This window comes from Sinocyclocheilus grahami, unplaced genomic scaffold, assembly GCF_001515645.1.
Source record: "Sinocyclocheilus grahami isolate Dianchi unplaced genomic scaffold, SAMN03320097.WGS_v1.1 scaffold1225.1, whole genome shotgun sequence".
Lineage (NCBI taxonomy): Eukaryota > Metazoa > Chordata > Actinopteri > Cypriniformes > Cyprinidae > Sinocyclocheilus > Sinocyclocheilus grahami.
Window position 1 is genome coordinate 56,962 of NW_015506404.1, and position 24,869 is coordinate 81,830.

The 24,869-nt window shown below is 34.9% G+C and overlaps 1 protein-coding gene across 1 annotated transcript; it reads left to right on the forward strand.

The window, feature by feature from the left end:
- The first annotated feature begins 680 nt into the window (after positions 1 to 680).
- On the forward strand, positions 681 to 24,106 carry LOC107568205 (melanoma inhibitory activity protein 3-like). The gene is made up of 26 exons (XM_016254134.1): positions 681 to 883; positions 2,387 to 2,520; positions 3,859 to 3,945; positions 4,032 to 6,096; positions 7,076 to 7,384; positions 7,462 to 7,598; positions 8,916 to 9,047; positions 9,519 to 9,540; positions 10,303 to 10,391; positions 10,472 to 10,549; positions 10,628 to 10,738; positions 10,812 to 10,883; positions 12,545 to 12,649; positions 12,731 to 12,853; positions 12,989 to 13,151; positions 15,456 to 15,540; positions 15,939 to 16,101; positions 16,189 to 16,224; positions 16,481 to 16,548; positions 16,625 to 16,722; positions 17,819 to 17,932; positions 18,188 to 18,256; positions 19,348 to 19,397; positions 19,545 to 19,610; positions 21,119 to 21,314; positions 23,082 to 24,106. The coding sequence occupies exons 1-26, from the start codon at positions 760 to 762 to the stop codon at positions 23,348 to 23,350; spliced, it is 4,965 nt and encodes a 1,654-aa protein (XP_016109620.1). The 5' UTR covers positions 681 to 759; the 3' UTR covers positions 23,351 to 24,106.
- Positions 24,107 to 24,869: the final 763 nt, after the last annotated feature.

The following is a 24,869-nucleotide window of genomic DNA, read 5'->3' on the forward strand; positions in this document are numbered from 1 at the left end:
GTGTATTCTCAAGTGGAGTGTGAAATATGTTGATCACGTTTATTCGTTGTCAACTTTGTGTGTTAAGACCGTAGAGCAAAAGGGGTGTCCTGCCATTTTGTTTTACTTATCTTGTTTGGGTTCTGTTTTGTGCTAGGTAGTTAGGGAAGTAATCTGTATTTTTATTTCCTTATTCGATTAGGTTATTTATCTTCTTCTTTTTCCCTCCCTAGATTTGTTTTGTTTGTTATTTTGGCCTTTGGGACATCCTGGAGAGATGCTCTTTATTTCACTTACTTGTTTTAAAATAAATCTAATCCTTTAAACTGACTAACATCGTGGAAATGTTTGATTATCGCCCGGAGTGATTCGTACTTGGGATTCCATTACCACAACCCAGATTTATTATGCCCTGTTAAGAGCGATATTCTTACTACCCCTAGACGTGGGGCGTAATACCATCCATCCATCATCTATCTATCTATCTATCTATCTATTTATAATGTTTCTTGTCCCAAACATTACTGTGTTTATGATCAAATACTTTATGCAACAATGCACCTGAAAAAAAAAAAACACTAATAAAAAAAGAAATATATGGTAAAACGTATCAAACATTCTAAAAAGCATGTCTTGTGCGTGCTGATTTAGCCGTGCGCATGCGTGGTCTGTTGTTTTGGTGCTGCGGTCTCTTTAAGCGCTCTGTAACATGATTCCGGCGGTTCTCTTCTCGGATCTGCTGACGTGTCGGCAGCGGCTCCGTGATCAACAGCTGCCAGCATGGCTGCACCGAAGCCCTGCTTTTGTTGTGTTTTTACGCTTGTTCTGTACGCGTGTTTCCCTCGGAGCAGCGCGGAGGGGCGCTTCTCGGACCTGAAGCGATGCGCCGATGAAGAATGCAGCAGTGAGTATCTCTGGAACTTTGGATCAGGATGCTGCTGCTGACGTCATAAAGGCCGCTGCCGCGGGATACTGCAACTTTGTAACAAATGCAACAGTAAATTAATTTAATGAGAAGCGGGGTTTTTATGCTGCGTGGAGGGTTGATATTGAAGATCCTGTTAGTTGGTACTGAGCTCAGTTTAGCCAGTCGAGCTAACAGCATAAACACACTGTACACTCAATATGGTTCTTTAATCAACCATGTTTTATGCTTTTAATATGTTACGACCAAATGCTGAAACAGTTAATAATGTTAAATTATAAGGCCTGGTTGCATATCGCCATGTAAACAGACCGATTGCTTGATTCGGAAGGTCGTTCTTTACAATCAGCCTGCGTGATTCGATTGTTCACGTTTGAGATGGATCAGGTTGATCTGTTGTTGACAAAAAACATTTTTTTCTCGATATTTAGAGTGGAATGCACGCAAACTGTATGTATATATGCATAATGCAAGTATCTGCTATATTGCATTGCAGTTTAATAATATGTTTACCATTTGAGAATTGAACTGAACACTTTATGTAGTCTTGTACGATTTTTTTTTTTAATTTTACGTAAAATTCAGTAGAAATAATCAAACACAATGTGCATTGTCCATTAGTGGTCGACTGGAAAAAAAACATAATTCTTTCTGATGTTGTTGAGATATATATCTCTCTGTGATGCATGAATTATTAATTCACAAAGAATAAAAACAGTGTTTATTTTTTACGTAAAAACAGCACTGTAATAATTTTATTGTTAAGTATTAAAAAAAAAATGTAGGTGTTCTTACTAGATTTTACTGTAAAACTAAAGTTTAAAAATATAAAAATAAACTCTAAAATATCAGCTATATTGTCTTTTAAAATATAAAATATTTTTATTTTATATGGTAATGCAACTTAATTTAGTTAACCAAATATTAACTATAGCATTTTTATATATATATTGTTTCCTGTTAAAATAAATATTATAATCATTCCCAATCCCTCTTTCCTTAGATTGTACTAGATGTATTTGCAATTAAAGATCATTTTCATTATTACATGTAGCACCACTTTCATCAGAAATTTTGAATTTACATTATCATTAAATGGTTAAAAAAAATGCACGCAGTACTGTTTCAACACACAATTGCAAAACATTCAACACACAAAATTTCTTAATTCAACCTTTGTGAATCTCACAAAAACGCTCCAAAAATATCCAGATCAAGAAATTAAAGATATATTTCCCTTAAATAAATTCCCATTTAATATGCTTTATTTTTAATGCAAATTAGAATGAATTAATCACAATGTTTTTTTTATGCCATATTGCATTCGATTCTAAGTCATATGAAGTTAAAATTCCTCATTGTAAGCACAAATCTAACATTTTTCATGCAACTTTCATGCAGAACACTGTATATGGTAAGCTTTCAGAATTTTAACATGAAGTGAGTAGTTTTCATCCTAACATGTTTTTTGTGTCTCTCTAGTGCTTCTCGGCAGAGGGAAGGCCGCCAAGGATTTCACAGGGCCGGACTGCCGGTTTCTCTCTTTTAAGAAAGGAGAGACGATATATGTATATTATAAACTCTCAGGGCAGAGATCGGATTTGTGGGCTGGTAGTGTAAGTAACCTGTTAATCATTGATTGATTGTTTGATGATTTTGGGTGTTGCTGATGATGTAGTCGGATGCCAGTATTTGATTAATATTACTTTATCATTGCAAACAGCCTACATATCTGTCGCCCAACTAAATAAATATCATGCACGAATCTTCAGTAGCAGAGAAATGTGTTAAAGGAATAATTCACACAAATATGACAACTTTCTGTAAATTTACACACCTTCAGGTCATTCAAGATTAGGATGAGTTTGTTTCTTCATCAGATTTGTAGAAATGTAGCATTGCATCAGTGTCTCAGCAATGGATGCTCTGCAGTGAATGGGTGCCGTCAGAATGAGAGTCCAAACAGCTGATAAAAACATCACAAGTAATCCACACCACTCCTGTCCATCAGTTAACATCGTGAGAAGTGAAAAGCTGCATGTTTGTAATAAAAATAAATATATATATAATTACGGTGTTTTCAAACCATTGCTTCTGGCTAAAATATGAGTCCATAAGATTCCTCCAGTGAAATCAGGTCTGAATCAGAAGAGAAATCTGCACGGATCAAGCACCGTTTACAAGCCAAAACGGCTTTAAACAAATATATGTGTGGATTTTGATGTGAGAGACAACAGAGGATGGTCTTTTTCACAGAAGAAAGCATTATTTTGGAATTTGGATTATGGACATTCATTTTGGCCAGAAGCAATGATTTAAATTTCAAAACATCTTGATGGATTTGTTTCTTAAAAACATGGACTGGAGTGCTGTGGATTACTGTGATGTGTTTATCAGCTGTTTGGACTCTCATTCTGACGGCACCCATTCACTGCAGCGCATCCATTGCTGAGACACTGATGCAATGCTACATTTCTCCAAATCTGTTCCCATAAATATTTTTTTTTTGGCAAATTTTCATTTTTGGGTGAACTATTCCTTTAAGCAACTACTAACATCCACACCACCTTCAACAAATCAATGTGTTACCATAAGCTTAATGAAACAAATTCATTTAAACAGCTAAAGTTGAAGTATACAATAAACAGTAAATCTAATTAAAATGGACTATTTTACCCAGTGTTTGTGTGTGCTTTGTGCTACGCTTTATTGAACTCTCTTTTTTCCTATAATTGTTTTTAATACTTTTCTTTGGAATGAGAGAGGAAATATATGAAAAAAATATATACATGTACAAAGTTATAAAATATAAGTGCAGACTGCCTTGTTTTATGCATATTATTCAGTTTTTTCATTATGTATTATTTTCTTATTCTTATGGTTATACAGTATAAACACTGTTATACTGCAGCGCAAAAACTGATCACTTTTTCCCTCTTCCTCTATTTGTATAGGTTGGAAACCACTTTGGTTATTTCCCAAAGGACTATCTTAATATAAATCATATATATACTGATAAAGAATTGGAGGTACCTACAGAGGTATGTCGGTGTGGTTAATATTGACTGATGTATGGTCGTTTTTGATGTGACATTTCGTTAACATGAATCTTTCTTTCCCATTTCAGGAAACCGATTTTGTTTGCTTTGAGACTGGGCTCGATAAATTTGAAAGCTATGACATAGATGTGTTATTAGGCAGCACATTGTTGCTAGAAAAGGAGAATTCAACAGAAGAATCAAAAGAACCAGCTCAGAATGAAGATGCATCTGAAATGACGACGACAGAATCAGTGGAGACTCTTGAATCAGAGTCATTAGATTCCGAATCAACATCGATTCTTGAATCAGAGTCATTAGATTCCGAATCAACATCGGTTCATGAATCAGAGTCAGTTGATTCAGAATCACAATCGGTTCATGAATCAGAGTCCGTAGATTCAGAATCATCATTCCTTGTTGAATCAATGGCAGTTGATTCAGAATCAGCATCACATCTTGAATCAGAGTCAGGAGATTCAGAATCGATTCTTGATTCAAAGGCAGTTGATTCAGAATCTGTAGAAGCTCCTGAAACAGACACATTACTGAAATCTACTGAAGAGGACTCTGATAGCTTTCAGCCAAAGACAGATGTTTCATCAGAACCGATATATGAATCTAAAGATGCACTAACAGAAGAGACAGAAGATATTCCAATAAGCCAAGATGCTGAGGTAATTTCAGAGGATGTAGAAACAGAACCATCAGATTCTGATGCGCAAGATATTGATTATTCTGAACTTTTGCACAACCAAAGTGACTCTGATTTTGAGCCACTTGAAACACAAACAGCAGGTTTAGACGTAGCATATGAAGAACCTGCTAAAACAGAGCTAAATGATAAAGATATACCACTACAAACACCAGAGAAAACACTCGAGGATGAAGACCGGTCAAGCTTTAAAGATGCTTTCAAAACAGAGCATGAAGGTGAAACACAAGAGACCGAATCTCTTGAGGAACTCACCAAAGAGCCACTTTCAGCTGCTGATGTTGAAGAACAAGCTGGTCTTGAGGTCACGCATGCACAAAGTGATTTTGAAGAACTGGCTAATGCAGATGAAGCCATAAACATTAAAATCCCAGAATCTTCTCATCTTCCACAAGACGCTAAAACTCCTTCGGATGCAAGCGAAAACGTCCCATCTGAACCAGCATTGGAAACGCACACTGAGTCCAGAAAAGCACCGCCGGCATTAAACGTTAGTGAAATCACTGAAGAACATGATCCAAAGAAGTTAGACACGAACAAGATGGAAAACAGTGAAGACCTTCTTCAGAAGGCCAGCATGAACAAGAATGAAAATATTGCAGATGATCCTCAGGATGCACTTACGAACAACAGCGAAAAAGTGAGTGATTCGATTGGCGAAGATGAGAAGTTAAAGGAGGAACTTGTAACCGAAAGCCCAGAAACTGCACCTCTATTTGACCAAACGGAGGAACAGATCGATAAAGTGAAGAACGAACTCGTGAATCTACTGAAAAACACACTGGAATCGGAACAACAGAGTCCTGAAGATGATGAAGATGAAGAGGACGTGGATAAAGTCGCCGAAGAGCTTTTAGAGGATGAAAACGCTCTTCTTTCTTCTAAACCTCAGCTCACAGAAGACATACATCAACTTAAAGAAAACCAACAACCTGAAGGCGATCAATTGATCGAATCCCAACAAAGCGAAAACCCCACAAAACAAGAAGAAAAGGACGCGCTTCGACTTCCTCCCGAGGAGCCTGAATACAGCGATAACGTGCTGAGGCTCACAATCTTACGGGATCACCTGAAGGACGAGGACATGGAGCGCATGCAGAAGTATTTTGGACTGAAGAACCTGTTCAAAATCGAGGCCATGTTTTCTGATCTAGATCTGGAGATGAAGTCTGCCAGAGAGCTGCAGACGGACACGGAGGAAATCGAGCGAATGCTGGACCAGATCATGGAGGCCTCGGAGAACTCGATTCTCGACGCCACAGAGGACATATTGAACGAAAGAGAGCGGAAATCTCAGCAGAAGGAGCCGGAAGCGTATGATTTTGAGGCTGCCATCTTAGACGCTTTCCAGGAGATCGTTTTCGCTTTACGACAGAAATATTCAGCGGCCAGTGACAGCGCACCGTTGGTCGAGGAAGAACTGCTTGCATCTGAAACAGGTCATTTAAGCAGTACTAAAAGCAATGCTCATCTTTCCAAAGCATAATGTGAACAATAGTGGTTGTTTTTATGATTCATTTCAGGTTTCACCTAAAATCATATGCTGTTTGCTTGGTTTTAACCCTATAAAATCTACTGCATCATATTTCAAATGCCTCTAAATGATTAAATCTTTGCTGTTAAACCTGTTGAACGCAATCTACCACATCTGGTGCCACATCTTCGTAGCAAGTAAAAAAGGCATTTAAGGCATTTCAGCTTGTGCTTCATGTGTCCTTTTGCTGTCAGATCTTTACTGATTTAATTAAAGGGGTCATATGATGCTGCTAAAAAGAACATTATTTGGTGTAATGAAATGTTTATGCGGTTTAAGGTTAAAAACACCAAACATAAGAATAACTTATATTTCAAGATGAACACTTACGGGACTGAAATGCCTATGTTTACTTGATTATACATATTTATTTATATATATATATATTTTTTCAAACGGGATCAACAGGATTTTGAGGAACGTTTATTTGTTCGTCTCTCAATCATCTTTGTATTGCATTGCATTATATGTTTTGATAATTTAAATCTCATCTTACTAAGACATATTATTGGAGATAAAGTGTGACAACTGATATTTCTATCATTTTATGTACTGTAAGTATCTGCTGTGTAAAGATATCAGTTGATTTTCATTACAAGCATCAGAATCTTATCACTTTTTGTTCATATAAATATCAGCATCTGCACCAAATTGCATATTTTTGCTCATGTTGGCCTATAATTTAGATTATTTTTTTCCTCCATATTCTCGCTATATCATACTATATGAGCCATAAAAGCCTATGATTCTCAACAAAATGCAAACATTTTCCTTTTAATATTTTGTGTAAAGGTTCGATAAACTGTTCAAAAATTTCATATTTCAAATGTCAGGCCATACAGGGTTAATGTTTTATTAAATATCTTTATGCACTTTTTTTCTAGATGAAAAAGTTGACTCTGAAGTGGTGAAGGCTTTGGACAGTGACATCGAAATGACCGAACCACCCAAGAGTCCTGAAACGCACGAGGAGCAGAATGAATCTGAAGTGATTCTGAATTCTGAATTAAATATGAACGAAGATTTGTCTCGCACTAAAGACGTGGGTCTGGAGGAGGACGGGGGCCATTTCAACAGAAATAAAGATGCCCAGATAGGGTTTGAAGACACTGAGGAGATTCAGAAGGGGCCTCATGCTATTTTGGAGAACCCAGTGGACATTGGCTTTCACTTTGAAGTGGATCCATCTTCAGGTGTGTCAGAGTTTTCCTTCAATTTTAATAATTGTTGTTGCATATATTTAGCTAAAACTGTTGTTTTCTATCACCAGGCTCACTGGAGTCTCCAAGGGTCTCTGATTTCCACGACACTGAAGCAAGCAGTGATTCCTCCAGCTCCTCAACTTCAGATGAGCTTTGGGGGTTTGTGCTTCTCGTCAAAGAATATCTTGGAGTGTACGGAGAAATTGTGAGTATGACCATATTTTAAGACATTAAGGCCCGTAAGAAACACATTAATGCAATAATGCAAGAGATGCTATAACAGACATTAGTGTGTAAACTACAGTCAGTGCAGTTTAAAAAAAGTGAGTTTAGAACTGATAAAAATAACTTTCACTAAACTCCTTTTCAGAGATATTTTACCTGAGTTTAAAGAAACTTTCATACGAGAATGTTTGGGATCTTTAACATGCGGTAATGTGTTCATTATAAGTCTGGCAGACTGAACTCGGGTTGCACGAGTAATTGGTGTGATATTAATAACAGGATTGTTTTCTGTTGGCGTTTACATGGTTCTGGGATTCTGAGAAGCAAACTAGCAATTTGAGAAATGTTTCTGGAGTCATTTGTGGTTGTGGTTGTTAGTGTTGTTGCTGGTGTTTTGGCTCGAACTATTCCTTTTTAGCTGTTCCTTAATTTTAAGCTGCCTCTAAATTAAAAATTCAGATATATATCATGCATTTAATATAGCAGAGACCTATTACTCCACTTACTCACTATCTCATCTCTATCTATCTATCTAATTTCAAAGCGGAGAAATTGTGAGTAAGACCATATTTTAAGACATTAAGGCCCGTAAGAAACACATTAATGCAATAATGCAAGAGATGCTATAACAGACATTAGTGTGTAAACTACAGTCAGTGCAGTTAAAAAAAAAGTGAGCTTAGAACTGATAAAAATAACTTTCACTAAAATCCTTTTCAGAGATATTTTACCTGAGTTTAAAGAAACTTTCATACGAGAATGTTTGGGTTCTTTAACATGCGGTAATGTGTTCATTATAAGTCTGGCAGACTGAACTCGGGTTGCACGAGTAATTGGTGTGATATTAATAACAGGATTGTTTTCTGTTGGAGTTTACATGGTTCTGGGATTCTGAGAAGCAAACTAGCAATTTGAGAAATGTTTCTAGAGTCATTTGTGGTTGTGGTTGTTAGTGTTGTTGCTGGTGTTTTGGCTCGAACTATTCCTTTTTAGCTGTATTTTTTTCTGCTTTTTTTTTTTTCTCTCTTTTTGTTTCTTCTTTTTTTTTAAGTTTAGATCTCACAATTCCAAGTTTAGATCTCACACTTCTGACTTGTTTTCTCACAATTGTGAAATGTAACTCCATTGCGAGAATAAAAGTCACAATTGGAAGATGAAAAAGTCACAATTAGCTTTTTTTATTTTTATATCCCTTGATGAAAACAGGCTTCCATAGAAACCAAGTAGTCAAGTTTAGTAGTCATTTCAGTAATTATCATAAAACTGATGATATTTTGTGTGTTTTTCCTTCGATTAGGTGATCACTGCTCTTCCGGAGGAATGGCGACCGGGTCCCAATTTCCACGGAGTCCCCTGGGAGCCGGTGGTTGCGACGGTGGTTGCCGGGGCCCTCACAGTACTGATGTTCTTCTGGAGGACCATTCTTGCTGTAAGAATCACTTTGTGATTAAAGGGATAGTTCACCCAAAAATGAAAATGTGATGTTTATCTGCTTACCCGCAGGGGGAAGTTGAACATAGTGGTGTATTAGAGGTAAAATAGGATATAAATACTGTTGGGTTTCTGGCACAAACCGATCGTTTCGTGTCTTAGGACATCAATGTGTCGTCACGAGCCGCAGGGTTTAATTTGGATTTGTCTGTGCATGTTTTTTTTTACTCTCATAGATTTTGTTACCATTGCCATGCATTATACGACTGATAGACAGCAACGGCTGGAGTTAAAAATCATCATTTGTGTTCTACTGAAGAAACAAATTCACCTACATCTTGGATGCCCTGGGGGTAAGCAGATAAACACCAATTTTTCATTTTTGGGTGAACTATCCCTTTAATGTTTTCATTCTTTTGTGAATGATTCAGTCTAATCAGTGTCATTGAACTCTTCTTTTCTTCTCTAGATCAAAGGAAGAACATATCAATGTAAGTCACTTCTCAGGCTCATCATTGAGATATCAGCTAAATATTCATTTTATCTCATTAAGATCTCTTAGGGTTGGTTGATATGACGGCACATACATATATGGTACTGTTCATGCTATTTTGTACTTTAATAATTTGTTAGTTTTTACAGTTTTTAGTCGTCATCATGAAAATGTATTTTTGCGCTGTTGTCAGATTTTTTTAAAATTAGCTGATCATTTGGTTTGTGGCCGTCAAAATCACATGTTGGAGAACTTTTAGTTTATAATATATTTAATGTTCTGGTTATGTGAAAATGGGCAATAGTGCATGATTAAATAATATGAAAACAAACAAGTTATTTGCAAAATATAATCTACATTATTTTAATTTGTCTAATGGAGAAAAAAAAAATATAATATTTTTTAAATGTATGTTATAATTTAATTTTATCAGCTAGAAGTTTTTTTTTTAATAGTCGATTGCACTTGCTCAAATAAATATGAAAGTTATTTTATTTTTTGATAAATTTGTTTCAATGTAGTTTATAGTTTACTTTGCATCTTTAAATCATCATTGAATATTGTAATATTAGTTATTAATAGCAAAATTGAATAATTCATAATGTATTGTTATTTTCACCTTAATATGTAGGGTATTTTTCTGTAAAATATTACAGAAATATTACTTAATTCTTTTGTAGTAATTGGGAGTGTTCTTAAAGCCTCTTAGAATATTTTCTTTACTTTTTAAATATATTTTGCAACATCTTTTTTTCCACAGTAACTGAAAAGCAGCTTCGAGACAAGATCCAGCAGCTTCTCAACGAGAAATCTGATGCTGCTAACAAGATCACAGAATTAAACGGCATGGTAAATTTCATTCGCTCGTCTTTGACAGGCTTATTGTTTTCAGTAAAGGCTGATGAAGCTGATCGTTTGTCTCCTTGCAGATAAAAGAGCGCGAAGAACTGCTGAAGAACTCTGAGAAATCACTGAGTTCCAGCCAACAAGAAGTGAAAGGGCTGAAGGTGAATCCTCATCCATCACAATCTCAGTTTCATCACTGTGCATATTAGTATAATGTGGTTTGTTGTTTTTCTGACTAGAACCGTCACCAGAAGCTCCAGAGCCAGTGGGAGCAGATGTCTGGGAGCGTTTCACAGCTCAACCAGAAAATAGTGGACACGCAGGAAGAAAATTCAAACCTTAATGAGAAGGTAAGCTTTGATTTCTTTAATTTTTTTTTGCCAGTGTGATCTCATAACCTTTTAGTTTTTCTCTCAAACGAAGATTGCCAAAATGCACCAGAGAATCGAGAAATACCAGAAAACACTGAAGAGCTATGATGAGGAGCGTGCAAAGGTAATTTGTGCTGAATACATTGATCTGACATCAATTTGTTAGCCATTATAGATTTCCATTTATTGTTTCTGTCACGGTTATGCAAAACAAATTAAGTGACTCGAACAATCATTCCATAACAAACATCATGCATTCATACTTGGTTACTGTTGCTAACATTGACAGGTTATCCTACAACTGCTTGTTTTTTAGACTAACAATCATGAAGAGAGAGAAGCAATTGCATTGAGTGAATAATTAAATAAGGATTCCTACCGTCAGAGCAAAACCAGAGTATTTTAAAACAGACTTGGAAAAGTCCATTTTGAAAATGTATGCATATTTCTGTAATGAATTGACATTTTTGTATTTATTTCCAGCTGGTAAATGTTTCAGCAGCTATAAGTTGCTTTTAAATGAGTGCAATAATAAAAAAAGATAAATTAGGTTTATTGCAGTTTATAATTTCTGTATAATTTAAATATACATTTTTAAGTTGAATATTTTTTGTTCCAGTGAATTTTGAAATTGAATTCTTCCATTTTTTTATATATATATGTATATTAATAATCAACTACAGTTTGAGAATATCATAATTTATTGTTTATTGCTCATCCCTTCCTTATATGCAGGAATTCTGTCTATAAAATGATCTCAATGTTTTTTTTTAGTAATCGATCATATATCAACATTTGAATTAGTCCACAAAAAATATTTTTTTGAAACATTTTTCATTTCACTTTGTTTTGTTTCTAAATAATGAAAATGCTAAGACCGTTTTCTTCAGTAGTTTTTGAATACATTTTTATCATTGAACATTATCAACAAAATTGATGATTTTATGATTTGTGATAATTTATTAAATTATTATATGCTTGGATTTCTATGGGTTTTTCTGTAAAATGATCTAAAATGCATTTGTAGTGTTATTTTAGTATCATTGAGATACTATTATAGTTTTTATTCATTATTTGAATCAGTTTAATGTATTTTCCTTTTTAATTTTAGTTAAAGTTTGAGTAATTTGCTTTTTCATTTCACTTTGTTTTGTTTCTAAATAATGAAAATGCTAAGACCGTTTTCTTCAGTAGTTTTTGAATACATTTTTATCATTGAACATTATCAACAAAATTTTGATGATTTTATGATTTGTGATAATTTATTAAATTATTATATGCTTGGATTTCTATGGGTTTTTCTGTAAAATGATCTAAAATGCATTTGTAGTGTTATTTTAGTATCATTGAGATACTATTATAGTTTTTATTCATTATTTGAATCAGTTTAATGTATTTTCCTTTTTAATTTTAGTTAAAGTTTGAGTAATTTGGTTGCTAACATTAAAAAAAAAGTGTATATATATATATATTATACACACACAGCTTTAATTTTTAATTACCTTTTTTTCAGATTAAGTTATTTTAGTACAGCAAGTTAAACAATGAGAAAGTTTGCCTTGTCAACAAGCTGGAATAAAATTCCAAAAAGTACTTTTTTACATTAGTTAACATTTATTTCAGGTAACATTTTTAAAGGTTTAAATTTTAGTTTTAGTTTACCATAACCCTGTTTTGTAGTCATCTGAAGATGTATCTGAACATTTGATTTAGTTCCCTCGTGTCCTAAAGATGAAGGTATTAAATGGTTTGCGTCTCTTTGGGTTTGTTTTGATTTGATAACAGGTTCATGTCCTCATGGATGAAGCCAAACTCAGAGAAGATGCTCTTAAGGCTCAGGTGCTGTCCTTCGAGAAGGAAAACGGCGCTTTAAAAGAGCAGAAGAAATCTGTGAGTCCTGCTGTCAGAGCTGTGAATCTCATTCATCCATCGGTGTCAGCTTGAATCTAATGATCATTTATTTTCAAACAGCTCCTCCGTGATGCGAAAGACTGGCAGGAGAAGCACAAGAAACTGAGCGAGGAGATCCGAGTTTACCACAAATCCCAGAAAGAGCTGGAAGACTCTCTGGTGCACAAGGAGAATGAGATTGATGTGAGTGAAACTTGTTGCGTATTATAAAACAGGTGGTCCGGCGGAGCTTTATTTAAATTTGATTACAAATTCTAATGCATTCTCCAAAATATCACAACGTGAATGCGGGGTATCCCATGATTCTCTGGTGTCTAGGTTTTGTCCAGCTGTATTGCAGAGCTCAACCGTCTGGGAGCCGGTGATCCTGCAGAACTACAGAAAGATGATGCTAAAATGTCTAATGGAGAAGATGCTGGTCAGTCTCTATTTATAACTCCAATTGTTTTATTTAAATTTAGTTTTCGCTTTTTTGTCTTGTGTCAGGGGAGCTGTGTTCATTTGCATTCAGCAGATGCTCTCATCTAGAGTGACTCATAACGCTTTATTTTTCCGAGTCTGCCGTGATCCACAGATGAAACATGAGAAATTCAGAAAGTCATCTACTGAGAAAAGAAGAAATAATCAAGATACTGATTATTTAAAGTGTCAATCACAACATTCCATTTCAGAACTCTAACTATCAGATTGTTCTATTGATTTAAACATTTTTTGTTTTTTTGCATCAGTTGAGCAACGTAACCAAGAATGCAATCATGATCTGTGGCATTTAACTAGCATCCACTCCTAACAAGTTTTAATAAGTTAGTTCTTACAAGTGCACACTCATAAAAAAAACTTTGGAACTAAAGTAAAAAGCACTCTTCTATGGAATTATTTTGGGTTTGCCAGATTTCAGTTTAGATTAAAAAATTTTAAATTCAAAATTTGAATAACAACTCTGTTTTTCATGCTGCAAGAGGCCCAATGTTTATAGAATGAGCTTCTATTGTTTTGATGCTTGGCAACCATAAAAGCCAGTTATTGTGATCTGTTGTTGATACATTTAATTAGGGCTGCATGATTTGGGAAAAATATTATTGCAGTTTTTCTGATCATTTCTGCTGCAGTAAAAAGCTGTTTGTATGCACAATTTGGCTACAAATTAGCAGTTTATCAGTATGATTATATAATAATAATAATATTATTATTACCATTTAGTGCTGTCAAACGATTAATCGCATCCAAAATGAAAGTTTTTGTTTAGATAATATGTGTGTATACTGTGTATATTTATTATGTCTATATAAATACAAACATATGCATGTATATATTTTAAGATAATTTTTTTATTTTCATGTTTTAGTTAGTGTGTGTATATAATGAAATACTACAGAAGGTGTTGTACTAGTAGAATAATTGTGTTGTTTCAATTGAAATAACATTTTAAGTTTTTCTTTCTGCAAAAGGACCAACCATGAAAAGCCAATTATTGTGATCTATTAAGATTCTTTTTATATGTTTTTGATTTAAAATGCAATTAAAAAACAAAATGTTAATATTGTAATAGTTCACTGTAAAATAGAAAATTGAGTGCTCATATCAGATCCGTTAGTTCAGGGAGCGTTGCAATATATATATATTTTTTTATTTCCATATTTTCAATTACAATGTATTAAAATATGATGAATATCTCAAAATATAAACTTTCTAAAAAAATAACTTGAGCGAGCATCAGCTGTGGAAGTGCAGATGGAAACTAGAAATCATGCTAAACTCATGAAGTGCATGCAGGGTCGGCGCCAGAGCGCACAAAGTGAGGGGGCAGGCACAATTTATTGGGGGGGGGGCGCGCTGCTTTGAAAAAATAATGTTTCTGAAAGTAATTTTCAGATGCAAAGGGGGAAAAAACGGGATAAACACAAACATGAAACTTGTAAATAAAATAATCTGATATATAGCCTATGTACAATTTGATATATGAATTGGGTGTTCGTCAAAGATTGCATGCGGTCGGAGATTCCCGTGTTTACAGCTCCGTAAAATAACCTACTGGAAGCTCTGTAGTTTTGCTGTATAGGCCTATAGATAAAAATATTAAAATTACGAACACGCAACATTTTGAGTTACTTCCATTTCTGAAAAATAGAATGTTGGCCTAGTAATTGATGTTATAAATACACACGCCTGATTTTTGTTTTAATTATCCATCGTACATAAAAAAAACAAAAACATTTGCAATCAAGACTGAAAAAAAGCCAGAAGTGAATGTAAACCAGATTTGGCCCAGACTCTGGTGCTATCTGTGAAGCCAAGCATAAGAATAGCCTCCTAATGAAAATGTTAACCCACAGTAACACATTTTAACAGATTAATCGCATATTTTTGTTTGCTGCATGCTTTTAAAAAAAAAAAAAAGGTATGTCTCGTATAAGTTGCATTTTCAGAAATAATAACGGCAGGCCTAAGTGGAGCGGGTCTCGTGCCGAACGGCACGGTGAAAGGCTGTGCTGTTTCCAATGAATGCAGTAGCTTAGTGTGCGCGTGAGGCGCCAGCGCGATCAAACAGCTGAAACATCAAATAGACTACTCTGTAATTTTTGGTCATACAGTAAAGGCATAATTCAAAACTGCAAAGTGTTAACAGTTTGAAAATTCAAGAATAATAGCAAAGTTAATAAGAATTCTTTCTAAATGCAGCACCGTTCTTATTTTGCTCTGCATAACCTGAACGAAAAGAAAAATATTTTTTGCTAAGAACGAACCGAAATGAAAACATTTCGCTTTTAATCTGTGTATTTAACAGCCTGGGAGACCTTCCCAGGGCAGTACCTTGCCTCACCAACTAAAATCAGGGTGCCCACTACGGAGACGGCACCAGAAGTGAGGGGGCACAGTGACTGAGGTGGCCGGGCCGGGCCACCTAAGGCCCCCCGTGGCGCTGACGCTGAGTGCATGTTATGATAGAAGCGACTGTATTTCACAGCGGTTGTGTGACGTTGCATCCTAAATGATGCGCAATTAATTTACATTTATGCATTGAACACACACTTTCATCCAAAGTGACTTACAAAAAGCAATTTGATAAAGAGCCAACAATATTTGTAATATACAATGCCAGGTTTATTAGACAACTACATTAGGAAGCAAACTAGAAAACAGAAGAAATAGATGACTGATCTGGCTGTTTAGGATGACGCAGGTTTCATAAAATTGAATTTGAAAGCTCAAATGCAGCCTGTATTTCATGATGCTGGATTGCTAATATAAACTGACCTGTTGTGTGTAGGAAACTGACTCAGGAGGAGCTGGAGAGACGCGAGAAGGAGTCGAAGCTGTCGGAAGTGGACAGTAAAGCTCTGTGCTCCGAGGAGGAGGTGAGAGTCCTCAAACAGAAGATCAAGGACATCGAGGACGAGATGCAGCAGAACGAACGCTCTCTGAAGTCTGAGGTGAGAAACATTTACTGCACAGAGTCACTGTATTCTCAATCCGGCACATCAGTCTCAATCTCAACTCCTGCCTGCGCTTTCTAACAGGTGGCAATCCAGGAGAAGAAAGCCCATGAGAACTGGGTGAGTGATTCCCACGCTTCGTCTTTGTAATGAAAACTAGAAGCTTTTTGTCTTTTGCATTAGAGATGCACTGACTGATACTGATAGCTTACAATTATTATTTAAAATCATTACAATAAAAAAAAGCAGATAACAAAATTACTGAAACTTAAACTTGGCTAATGTTAATACCAATAATACATTATTATTAATACTAATGATATTGGCTAATACTGATATATTTACCAATGTTTTAATCATACTTTATTTTCTATAGTTGAAAGCCCGCACCTCTGAACGAACTCTGGTGGAGGAAAGGAGAGAGTCGGCCACCCTTCGTCAGAAGTGAGTAGTATTCTCCATATCATTGCTGTTGTTGTCAGAGTTGTTTCTGATCTCTGATGTTTGTGCATTTGTAAAGGCTTGTGGAGTACGGAGATAAAATATCAGACCTGGAGCAAAGTCTGTTCAAACTCAACTCTGGACCTCCAGATCGCCACATGCCGCCACAGAGAAGAGGTGAGCAGTTTCTGTCCTCTAATTCACTCTTCACAGGGACTTTACAACACAAACGACCCACGTAACAGCTGCTGTTAGTCTGGCAGGCTTTTGCATAATGCAGTGTTGTTAGCAAAAATATAAAAAATCATTTGTTAATTGAAATCAAATATAAATATTAGATGAAAGAAAATACAAAAAATATTTTTTTAAACAAACAAAAACTGACAAAAGCTTAAAGACAAAAATGAATAAAACAGAAATAAAAATGTATGCAAAACAGAAATTTATTTAAAAAAAAGACAAACATTCAGTCCGACAGTCTTTTTTTTTTCTTGTATAATGCAATGCTGTTATTGTTAACTGAAACAAAAAATCATTGTCATTAATTGAAATTAAATATAAATATTAAATTACAATTTTTAACTAAAATAAGTACTAAAATAACTGAAATAAAAAATCATTAATGATCAATAGAAAAAATATTTTTTAAAAAACAGACAAAAAACGAATGACTTTCTCTCTTATATAATGCAATGTTGTTAACCAAATCTATTTCAATAAATGTCAAATAAAACTGAAATTGTTCTAAATAGCAGTTAGAAAAAAATATTTTTAAAGAACTGACAATGACAAAACCACATTTAGTCTGACAGGCTATTCAAATAATTTAAATAAAGCTGAAATAAAATGTCATTATTACATTTTTAACTATTTAAAAAAAAAAAAAAAACTAATGACAAAAGCATGTAATGAAATGACTAAAAATAAAATGAAAGCTGAAAATAATAAAATGAAAGCTACTAAAAAATAACTACTATAATAGTATATAAATATTGTTAAGATAACTTTGGTATAATGTAATTCCAGAGATGATGCAAGCAGTATTTTTATCTTTCATTCAAGTAGAGACATTTTACATTTTTCTAAGTTGACGAAAAAAAAACTAAGAATACAAAAAAACTAAAAGTAAGAATACAAATACTTATTAATAACAAGCTACTTTTGTAAGATTGTCTGACCGAGCAGCAGTAACTGAGGGGCGGAGCTTAGCACAGGGTTGATTCCTCTCATGTGTCCGGTATTGTTTCTGATTGTGCCGGTTTGGTCTGAGCAGGTGACTCGTACGGGCCGTCTCCTGTGAGTGGGGGGGCTCCCTCTCCTCCTCTAATGATCGAGGGTCCAGGACGCCCCCCCTCTGCACCTGTAGGGCGAAGGGGTGAACCGTTCGGTGAGTCGCCGCTGCGTCGTCCTCCTCCCCTTGACATCAACTTTATCCTCCTCTCATTTTTCCAGCTTTCCTGTTTTTGAGTCGCTCTACGTTTTTAGATCGCCTGTCATTTCCCCCTCAGTTTCTCTCCTCACAGCATTTTCTTCTGTCTTTGTCATTGAAAGTGCTCCTGATGCGTTCGCTCCTGAACTCCAGCATCTAATGTCAGTATAAAATGATTTATAGCGGCTCCTAATCACTTGTGATCTGTTCCAGGTCCACGACCCCCGTCTGACCCTCACGGACGCTTCTCAGAGCTCGGACACCCGCTGCCATCCAGACCAGGTGCTTATGATACGAGCCGTTATAAAGCAGCTGCATTTGTTTATAAAATATGTAGTACATTTTTTAAATATTATTATTATTATTATTATCATTATTTAAAATAACCGTTTTCTATTGTAATACATTTTAAAATGTAATTTATTTCTGTGATCAAAGCTGAATTTTCCAGTCCTCAGTGTCACATGATCCTTCAGAAATCATTCTAATATGCTGATTTGCTGCTCAAGAAACATTTCTGATTATTATCAATGTTGAAAACAGCTGTGCTACTAAATATTTTTGTGGAAAGTGTGATACATTTTATTTTTCATGATTCTTTGATGAATCGAAAGTTCAAAAGAACAGCATTTATTTGAATAGAATCGTTTGTAACATTCTAAATATCTTTACTGTCACTTTTGATCAAATTAATGCATCCTTGCTGAATAAAAGTATTCATTTAAAAAATAAATAAAACCGGGGGTAAAAATGGAATGTTACCTTTCCAACGAAAATAATTACTAAAATAACTAAAACTGAAATATAAATAAATCAAAGCTAAATAGAAAAATTATATTAAAAAATAATGACAATGATTATATTAACAAAAAATAAAAAAATACTTTTTTTGTGATTTGAAATATAGCTGAAATAAATATTTGATAAATCTTGAAAATATCTTAAATGAAAATTATAAATGTTGACTTGTCAACTATCTAAAGTACTAAAACTGAAATAAACCTAAATAGAAAAATTTAACTTTTTTTGTGATTCTTTGATGAACAGAAAGTTCAAAAGAACAGCATTCATTTGAAATAGAAATAGTTTGTAACGTAAAACTCTTTACTGTCACAACTTGAAATAGTAGCGTACGGTTTTTAAAGTCATTGTTTTATTACGTTAACATTTAAATACTTCATGTAAAGAGTTCACTGAATCCTAAATCTAATATTGTAAAGAAAATCAATATTTAAATGTGAATTTTCATCATTTAATTATATTATTTCTTAGTTTTTTAATAAATGTGGACTGTATCAGATATGGTTTGAATTGCACAGTTTAAGATCTACATTATATCTGCATTCACAGATGTCCAAATGTCTGTTTTTCAGAAATGTTTCCTCCGATGACTTCATCTCCCTGTGCACATGATGGACCGATGGTAAGGATCACAGCGGTCACGCTTTTCTCTGTTTGAGATTTGATGTACATTGTGTTCAGATGTGAGCGAGGAGATCTCCAGTAAACGTGTGTAAGAAACAGTCATGTTGTTCTCCATTAAACGACGGTGGGTGTGTTTGCTTTAAAGCAGACGGCACCGGTCAGTGAGACGGCCGAGGCCTCAGAGCAGGTCTCGTCTGAGCCAGTAGAGCCTGTGAGTACAGCGGCTGGGTGCTGGGATGGATGGGATGGCTTTGTGCACAGTGCCAGGTTGCTTTGTCAGCTGTTTTTGGGTCTTCAGAGCCTGATTAAACATGTCTTTCTGTTCACTTTCTAATCACTGTGTGGGTCTTGTGTTCGGAATGTGGCGGATGTTTAACAAAACTCATGTTGGTGAGTGAGTTACAGCATGTACAGGCCTGAAACACACTCTACACAAGTGCATGTATGCTAAATAGCAGTGCAAGATTGATTTGTTGTGATTTCATAATGGAACACAACAAAACTTTATCGGCCCCTGTTACCACCACAGTGACACAAGTGCATCTTAAGTATGTTCAATTTAATCGAATGTAAAATTAAAATAAATAAATAGGGCTGCTCAAATAATGCAGCTTCATCTCTGCATGTCCTGCAAGTTTAACATGCATTTGGTAATGCAACATTTGCCACTTATGCTTTTAGACATTTTCATAATTTCAAACATTTTTGTGGACTGAAGTATTCTGCCAAAATAAAAGCTTGAGGCTTTGAAATGACAAAAGCTTGAATATTTAAAAAAAATGTAAATATTTTATAAATTATAAAAGCTTGAGTACCCATTAATAATAACTTTAAGACATAAATATTATTATTGTAATATTTGTTTTTACAGAACAATTGTAATTTACAACTGTTGAATTTTTTTTATAATTGGACCAAAATAATTATCAACCGTTATGATGATTAAGCATTGAAGTGTTAAAAGCTTGAGAGCTTGAATGTTTGAAAGTGAAGAATTTAAGACATCAATATTAATATTGCAACTTGTTGTGTAAAATACAAAATTATCAAATATTATTTTACATTATACATTTATTTTACAACCGTAAGATATTTCTTTATTCATTTTTAGTCAACAATTATAAGTATTATTAATAAAGCTTGAGTGACCTTGAGCGTTTGAATTTAAGACACATTAGTATTGTAACTTGTGTAAAATAATGATCAAATATTCAGTTTATTTTACAGTACCGTTGTAATTGAGAACAGTAATATTTTATAATTTTTTATAATTAGTTAGATTAGTAATCAACAATAATAATTGTATATTAATAATTAATGATCAATAGAACTGATAATTATTACTGCTATTATTATTATTGTTATTATTATTATATTACATTTGATTGGGGTTCCTAAAACACCAGTGTGACCATTAAACAACATCAGAGAGCCATGCGCATTCATGTGAATGTTAAATTATTGAAAGAACTTAATCTCATGGCGACTACAAGTATTTGAATATTAAAATATTTTGTGTTTAAGATGTTAGGGTAATAAAAGAGTTAGTGAATCCCTGCACTTGTGTCTGCTGTTGTTCTTGTATAAAATGTGTTTCTGGCCTTGCAGTGGTTCACTGATGTCTGCTTGGGTCGGTTAACAGGAATCCGGTGTTAAACCACCTCAGAGCTCTAGAGAGTATTTTTCCGTAACCTGTAGTTCTGCATTTTTCTCCTCCAGCTCTCTAAGTCTCAGAGTCAGGGATCCTTCCTCCCGTCTCCCATCCGGGATTCTCCGGTTCCGCCACCCAAGTCTTACGGACCTCCGGTCATGCCGCCCATGATGATCCGACCGCCCATGATGCCTCCAGAGCCGCGCTACAGACCGCCACCCATGGACTCCTACGGCCCGTTTGGACCTGTACCGCCACCGTTTGGTAAGCGATTCAACACTGCTGAAACTAGTGATGCACCAACATTAACTTTTATTAAAGATTTTAATTAGCCAAAAGTTTATTAATAATCAGTTAATCCGATTTATTTACTAATGAACACTCAAATAAACCAGTTGTATATATATACTGTGATACTCCTTCTCACATTGCTGATTTCACCATTAAGTCTTCACCTGAACAGTTTATGTTGCTGTATTATGGTATCATTGTAATCCTTGACCATCAAAACATAGAGGTAGACATCACCTTTTCTGTGTTTTCGTGGTTTTTGGTTCAGGAGCTATAACACAAAATACATAATTTGGTTATGGCGGAACGTAAAATGGTCGCCATGGCAACCACGAGGTGTTTTTGCGATGGCGCCATTTCTGAAAATGTTTAGGGCCGCAAACTATACAAGTGTACCAAGTTTCATGCGTTTATGAAAAAGTGAACATTGTTCACATATCACCTGGACTAAAAAACGTTTAAATTGCACATAAAACGGTTTAAATATCAGCTTTTAAATAATTACGTTTCTACTAGAGTTCATTGTTAAAATATGAACATTTAAAAACTAGTTTTCATGAGATTTATCAAAAATACATTGAATAAAGACGACAACATCATTAAATATATTTTAATATGTAATGTTATATTAGAATAAATAATATTTGAAACGTATGTAATATAGTGCACATTTAGCAAAATGCTCCTCTTTAGTTGTATTTTTTTCTAGCTGACATTGAACGGCTTGTTTCGTGACATTGCTTACATACGGTTTTATTGATGTCTTTACTAATATTTGTTTTTGTGAAAACGAAGACTTTTTAAAGCTTATTTTAAAATATTTTTTTGAATAATTGTATAAATATTATTGCACCGTATTAAATTTTTTAAAGAAACCAAAAATAAAACAAATGTTATTTTATAATTAATGAATTAATCAAATGTATTTAATAATCGACACTCAAAAATGGAGTTGTACATTAGAATTATACACAAGACTGTTTTTAAAAGCTGATTAGAAGTCACAGTTTTGGAGGGCTGAAGTTATTGACAAACTATTTTGAAACTTAAAATTTATGTCTCGGCTGAAATATTTTGGTTGCATCACTAGTCTTTGTGGTTACAGCGATCTGTCATTCCACATTAATGAGCGTCAAAACTACATTTATTGTTTTTGTTTCATTATAAAATTAACGATTTGAAAGTTAACTGACAACAACTTAAAATGTGTTGGCTTGAGAAAGCCTAGCCTGAGAGTTTGAAGCAGCTGTAAAAGCTTGAAGTTTGAATAGATAGATGTTGCTAGCATGATTTAGCATGTTTGAACACATTGTTAGTATGATTGTGTTCTTAGCATGTTGTCAACATGGTTACCGTGTTGCTAGCTTGTTTTTAACATGATTAGCATGTTTTAACGTTGTTAGCATGATTAACATGTTGTTAGCTATTGCTAACATAATTAGCATGTTAATATGTTGTTTACATGATTATCATGTTGCTAGCATGTTGATGATGAAACAGAAAATTGCTGTTTCGGCTTAAATATTTTGGTTGCTGACATTTTGGTGCATCACTAGTCTTTACATGGTTACGGCAATCTGTCACGCCACATTAAAGAGCGTGAAAACTACATTTATTGTTTGTGTTTCTTAATTAAATTGACAATATGAAAGTTAATCAGATGTCACAGTTTTGTTCAGTGATTTTGGATATTCATTTTCAGTGCATCTCTAAACCTTACGTTGCGTTTTGCTTGATCAGGACGAGGCCCGCCGTTTGGACCGCTTCCTCCGCCGCTCGGACCACGGGACGTCCCGCCCGAATTCTTCGGCCCTCGCGGACTCCCCCCTCGCCCCTTCCCTCCCGGACCTCTGCCGCCCCCCGGAGCCATGATCCCGCCTCCGTACGGCGGGCGCGGTTTCCCAGGACCCCCTCCGCTAATCCCTCAGCGCTCCAGAGACGGCGAGGGGAGCGCCACACCAGCCAACGACCCGCCAACGAATGCATCCCATCAGCACAGCGAGCCTTGACATGAGAACGTGCCGATTCTTCTTAATTCATCAGAATCTGGTTTGGGTGGAAGAAAACACGTCATTTTGTTTGAATAACACATTTGTGACCGAAATAATGAGGGTTTTGATTTTATACCTTAGCAAACCTTTCCTATGGAAATAGTTTGATTTAATATGCATTACAATTGTTTTTCCCGGTGGTTGTCATGTGGTTAAATTAAGATCTCTACCACTCGACCCAGTGCTGATGCATTCTGGGATGTCAAACTGATATTTAGGCACGTCATGAAGTTATTTCCTCATGCCTTTAATGTGAGAGGACTTTACATATTTTTATGCCTTTTCACCATTTTTGAACGCCCATATTACGGCTTTTAGTCTGATGATTCGCCAGCTCGCCTGTGTTAGTTTTAACGTTTGATTCGTCGTGCGTCTGCTCTTATGATTTATTTTCCTAGCGGAAAAAGGCACATATGATGTCATATTGACAAAGTATTTGTACATTTCTTTCAGCTGCGTATACAATAAAATATTCTCACAAATCAGACACAATAGAAACAGATGAACGTTGTGTGTTTGCGCATCCGAGCTTTCCTAGTCAACAGGTGATTTAAATGTATTATTGGATGTTGCATGATGATTTTTGACAAACTCTGTGACTTGATTGTGACAGTTACGTCAAAACATTCATGAAAACGAAAGTCATTCGATTCACGAGCAAGTGTCGCACATTCATTGCAAATGATTCATTGAATTGCAATAATATATATATATAAACTATTCCTTCCCAGAATGGTTTTACTCACAGAAAATCTGCTCGTGTTTCATGAACGAGGCCCATGAATGATGTTCTCTGGGTTTCTGATGCAATGCTTTTGGAATCAAAATGGAAAAATACTCAATCCATCAACCCTTTTTTTTTTTTGGCATATATTGTTTTGTTTGATAGAGTAAATTATTTTAGGAAGTGTGTTGAGAGGATGTATCTTGTGCGCAGTAACAAGTGTTTGCATCATGTGTTAATCATGGAAAATAAACCATTTTAAAAAATGTGGCATTGATTTTACAGTAATGAATGAGTTGAATAAAGCTGCTTTTTTTCCTGTAGTTTTGATGAATGTTTACTGGCGAATCCAGCGTCGTGCGACTCAACACCTTTCAACAAGAACTCTGAGGAGTCAGATTTAGCTCTGGACTAATTAATCCAGGACATTTGCATCAAGTAATCAATCATGCCAACATTTGTCTCAAAGAGCATTTAGATAATGCTTTTGCTGTGCTCAAAATCCTTTCCTAATTTGGTTTTCTTCATCAAAAATGACCGGCCTTTAAAAAATTGCTTGTAAATCCCTCATTATTAATCTCTATTATCACCAAATTTTGGAATTAGTCTTTTTTTTGTTCTGTTTAGCACAGGTTTTTATATACAGTTTTGTATTGCTTTTGGGAACTGATTGATCATAGACCTCAGGGATCTGAGCTTATGCACAGTTTTTGAGTGAAAAATCAAGTGTATAATTTTGGTAGTGTTTACACA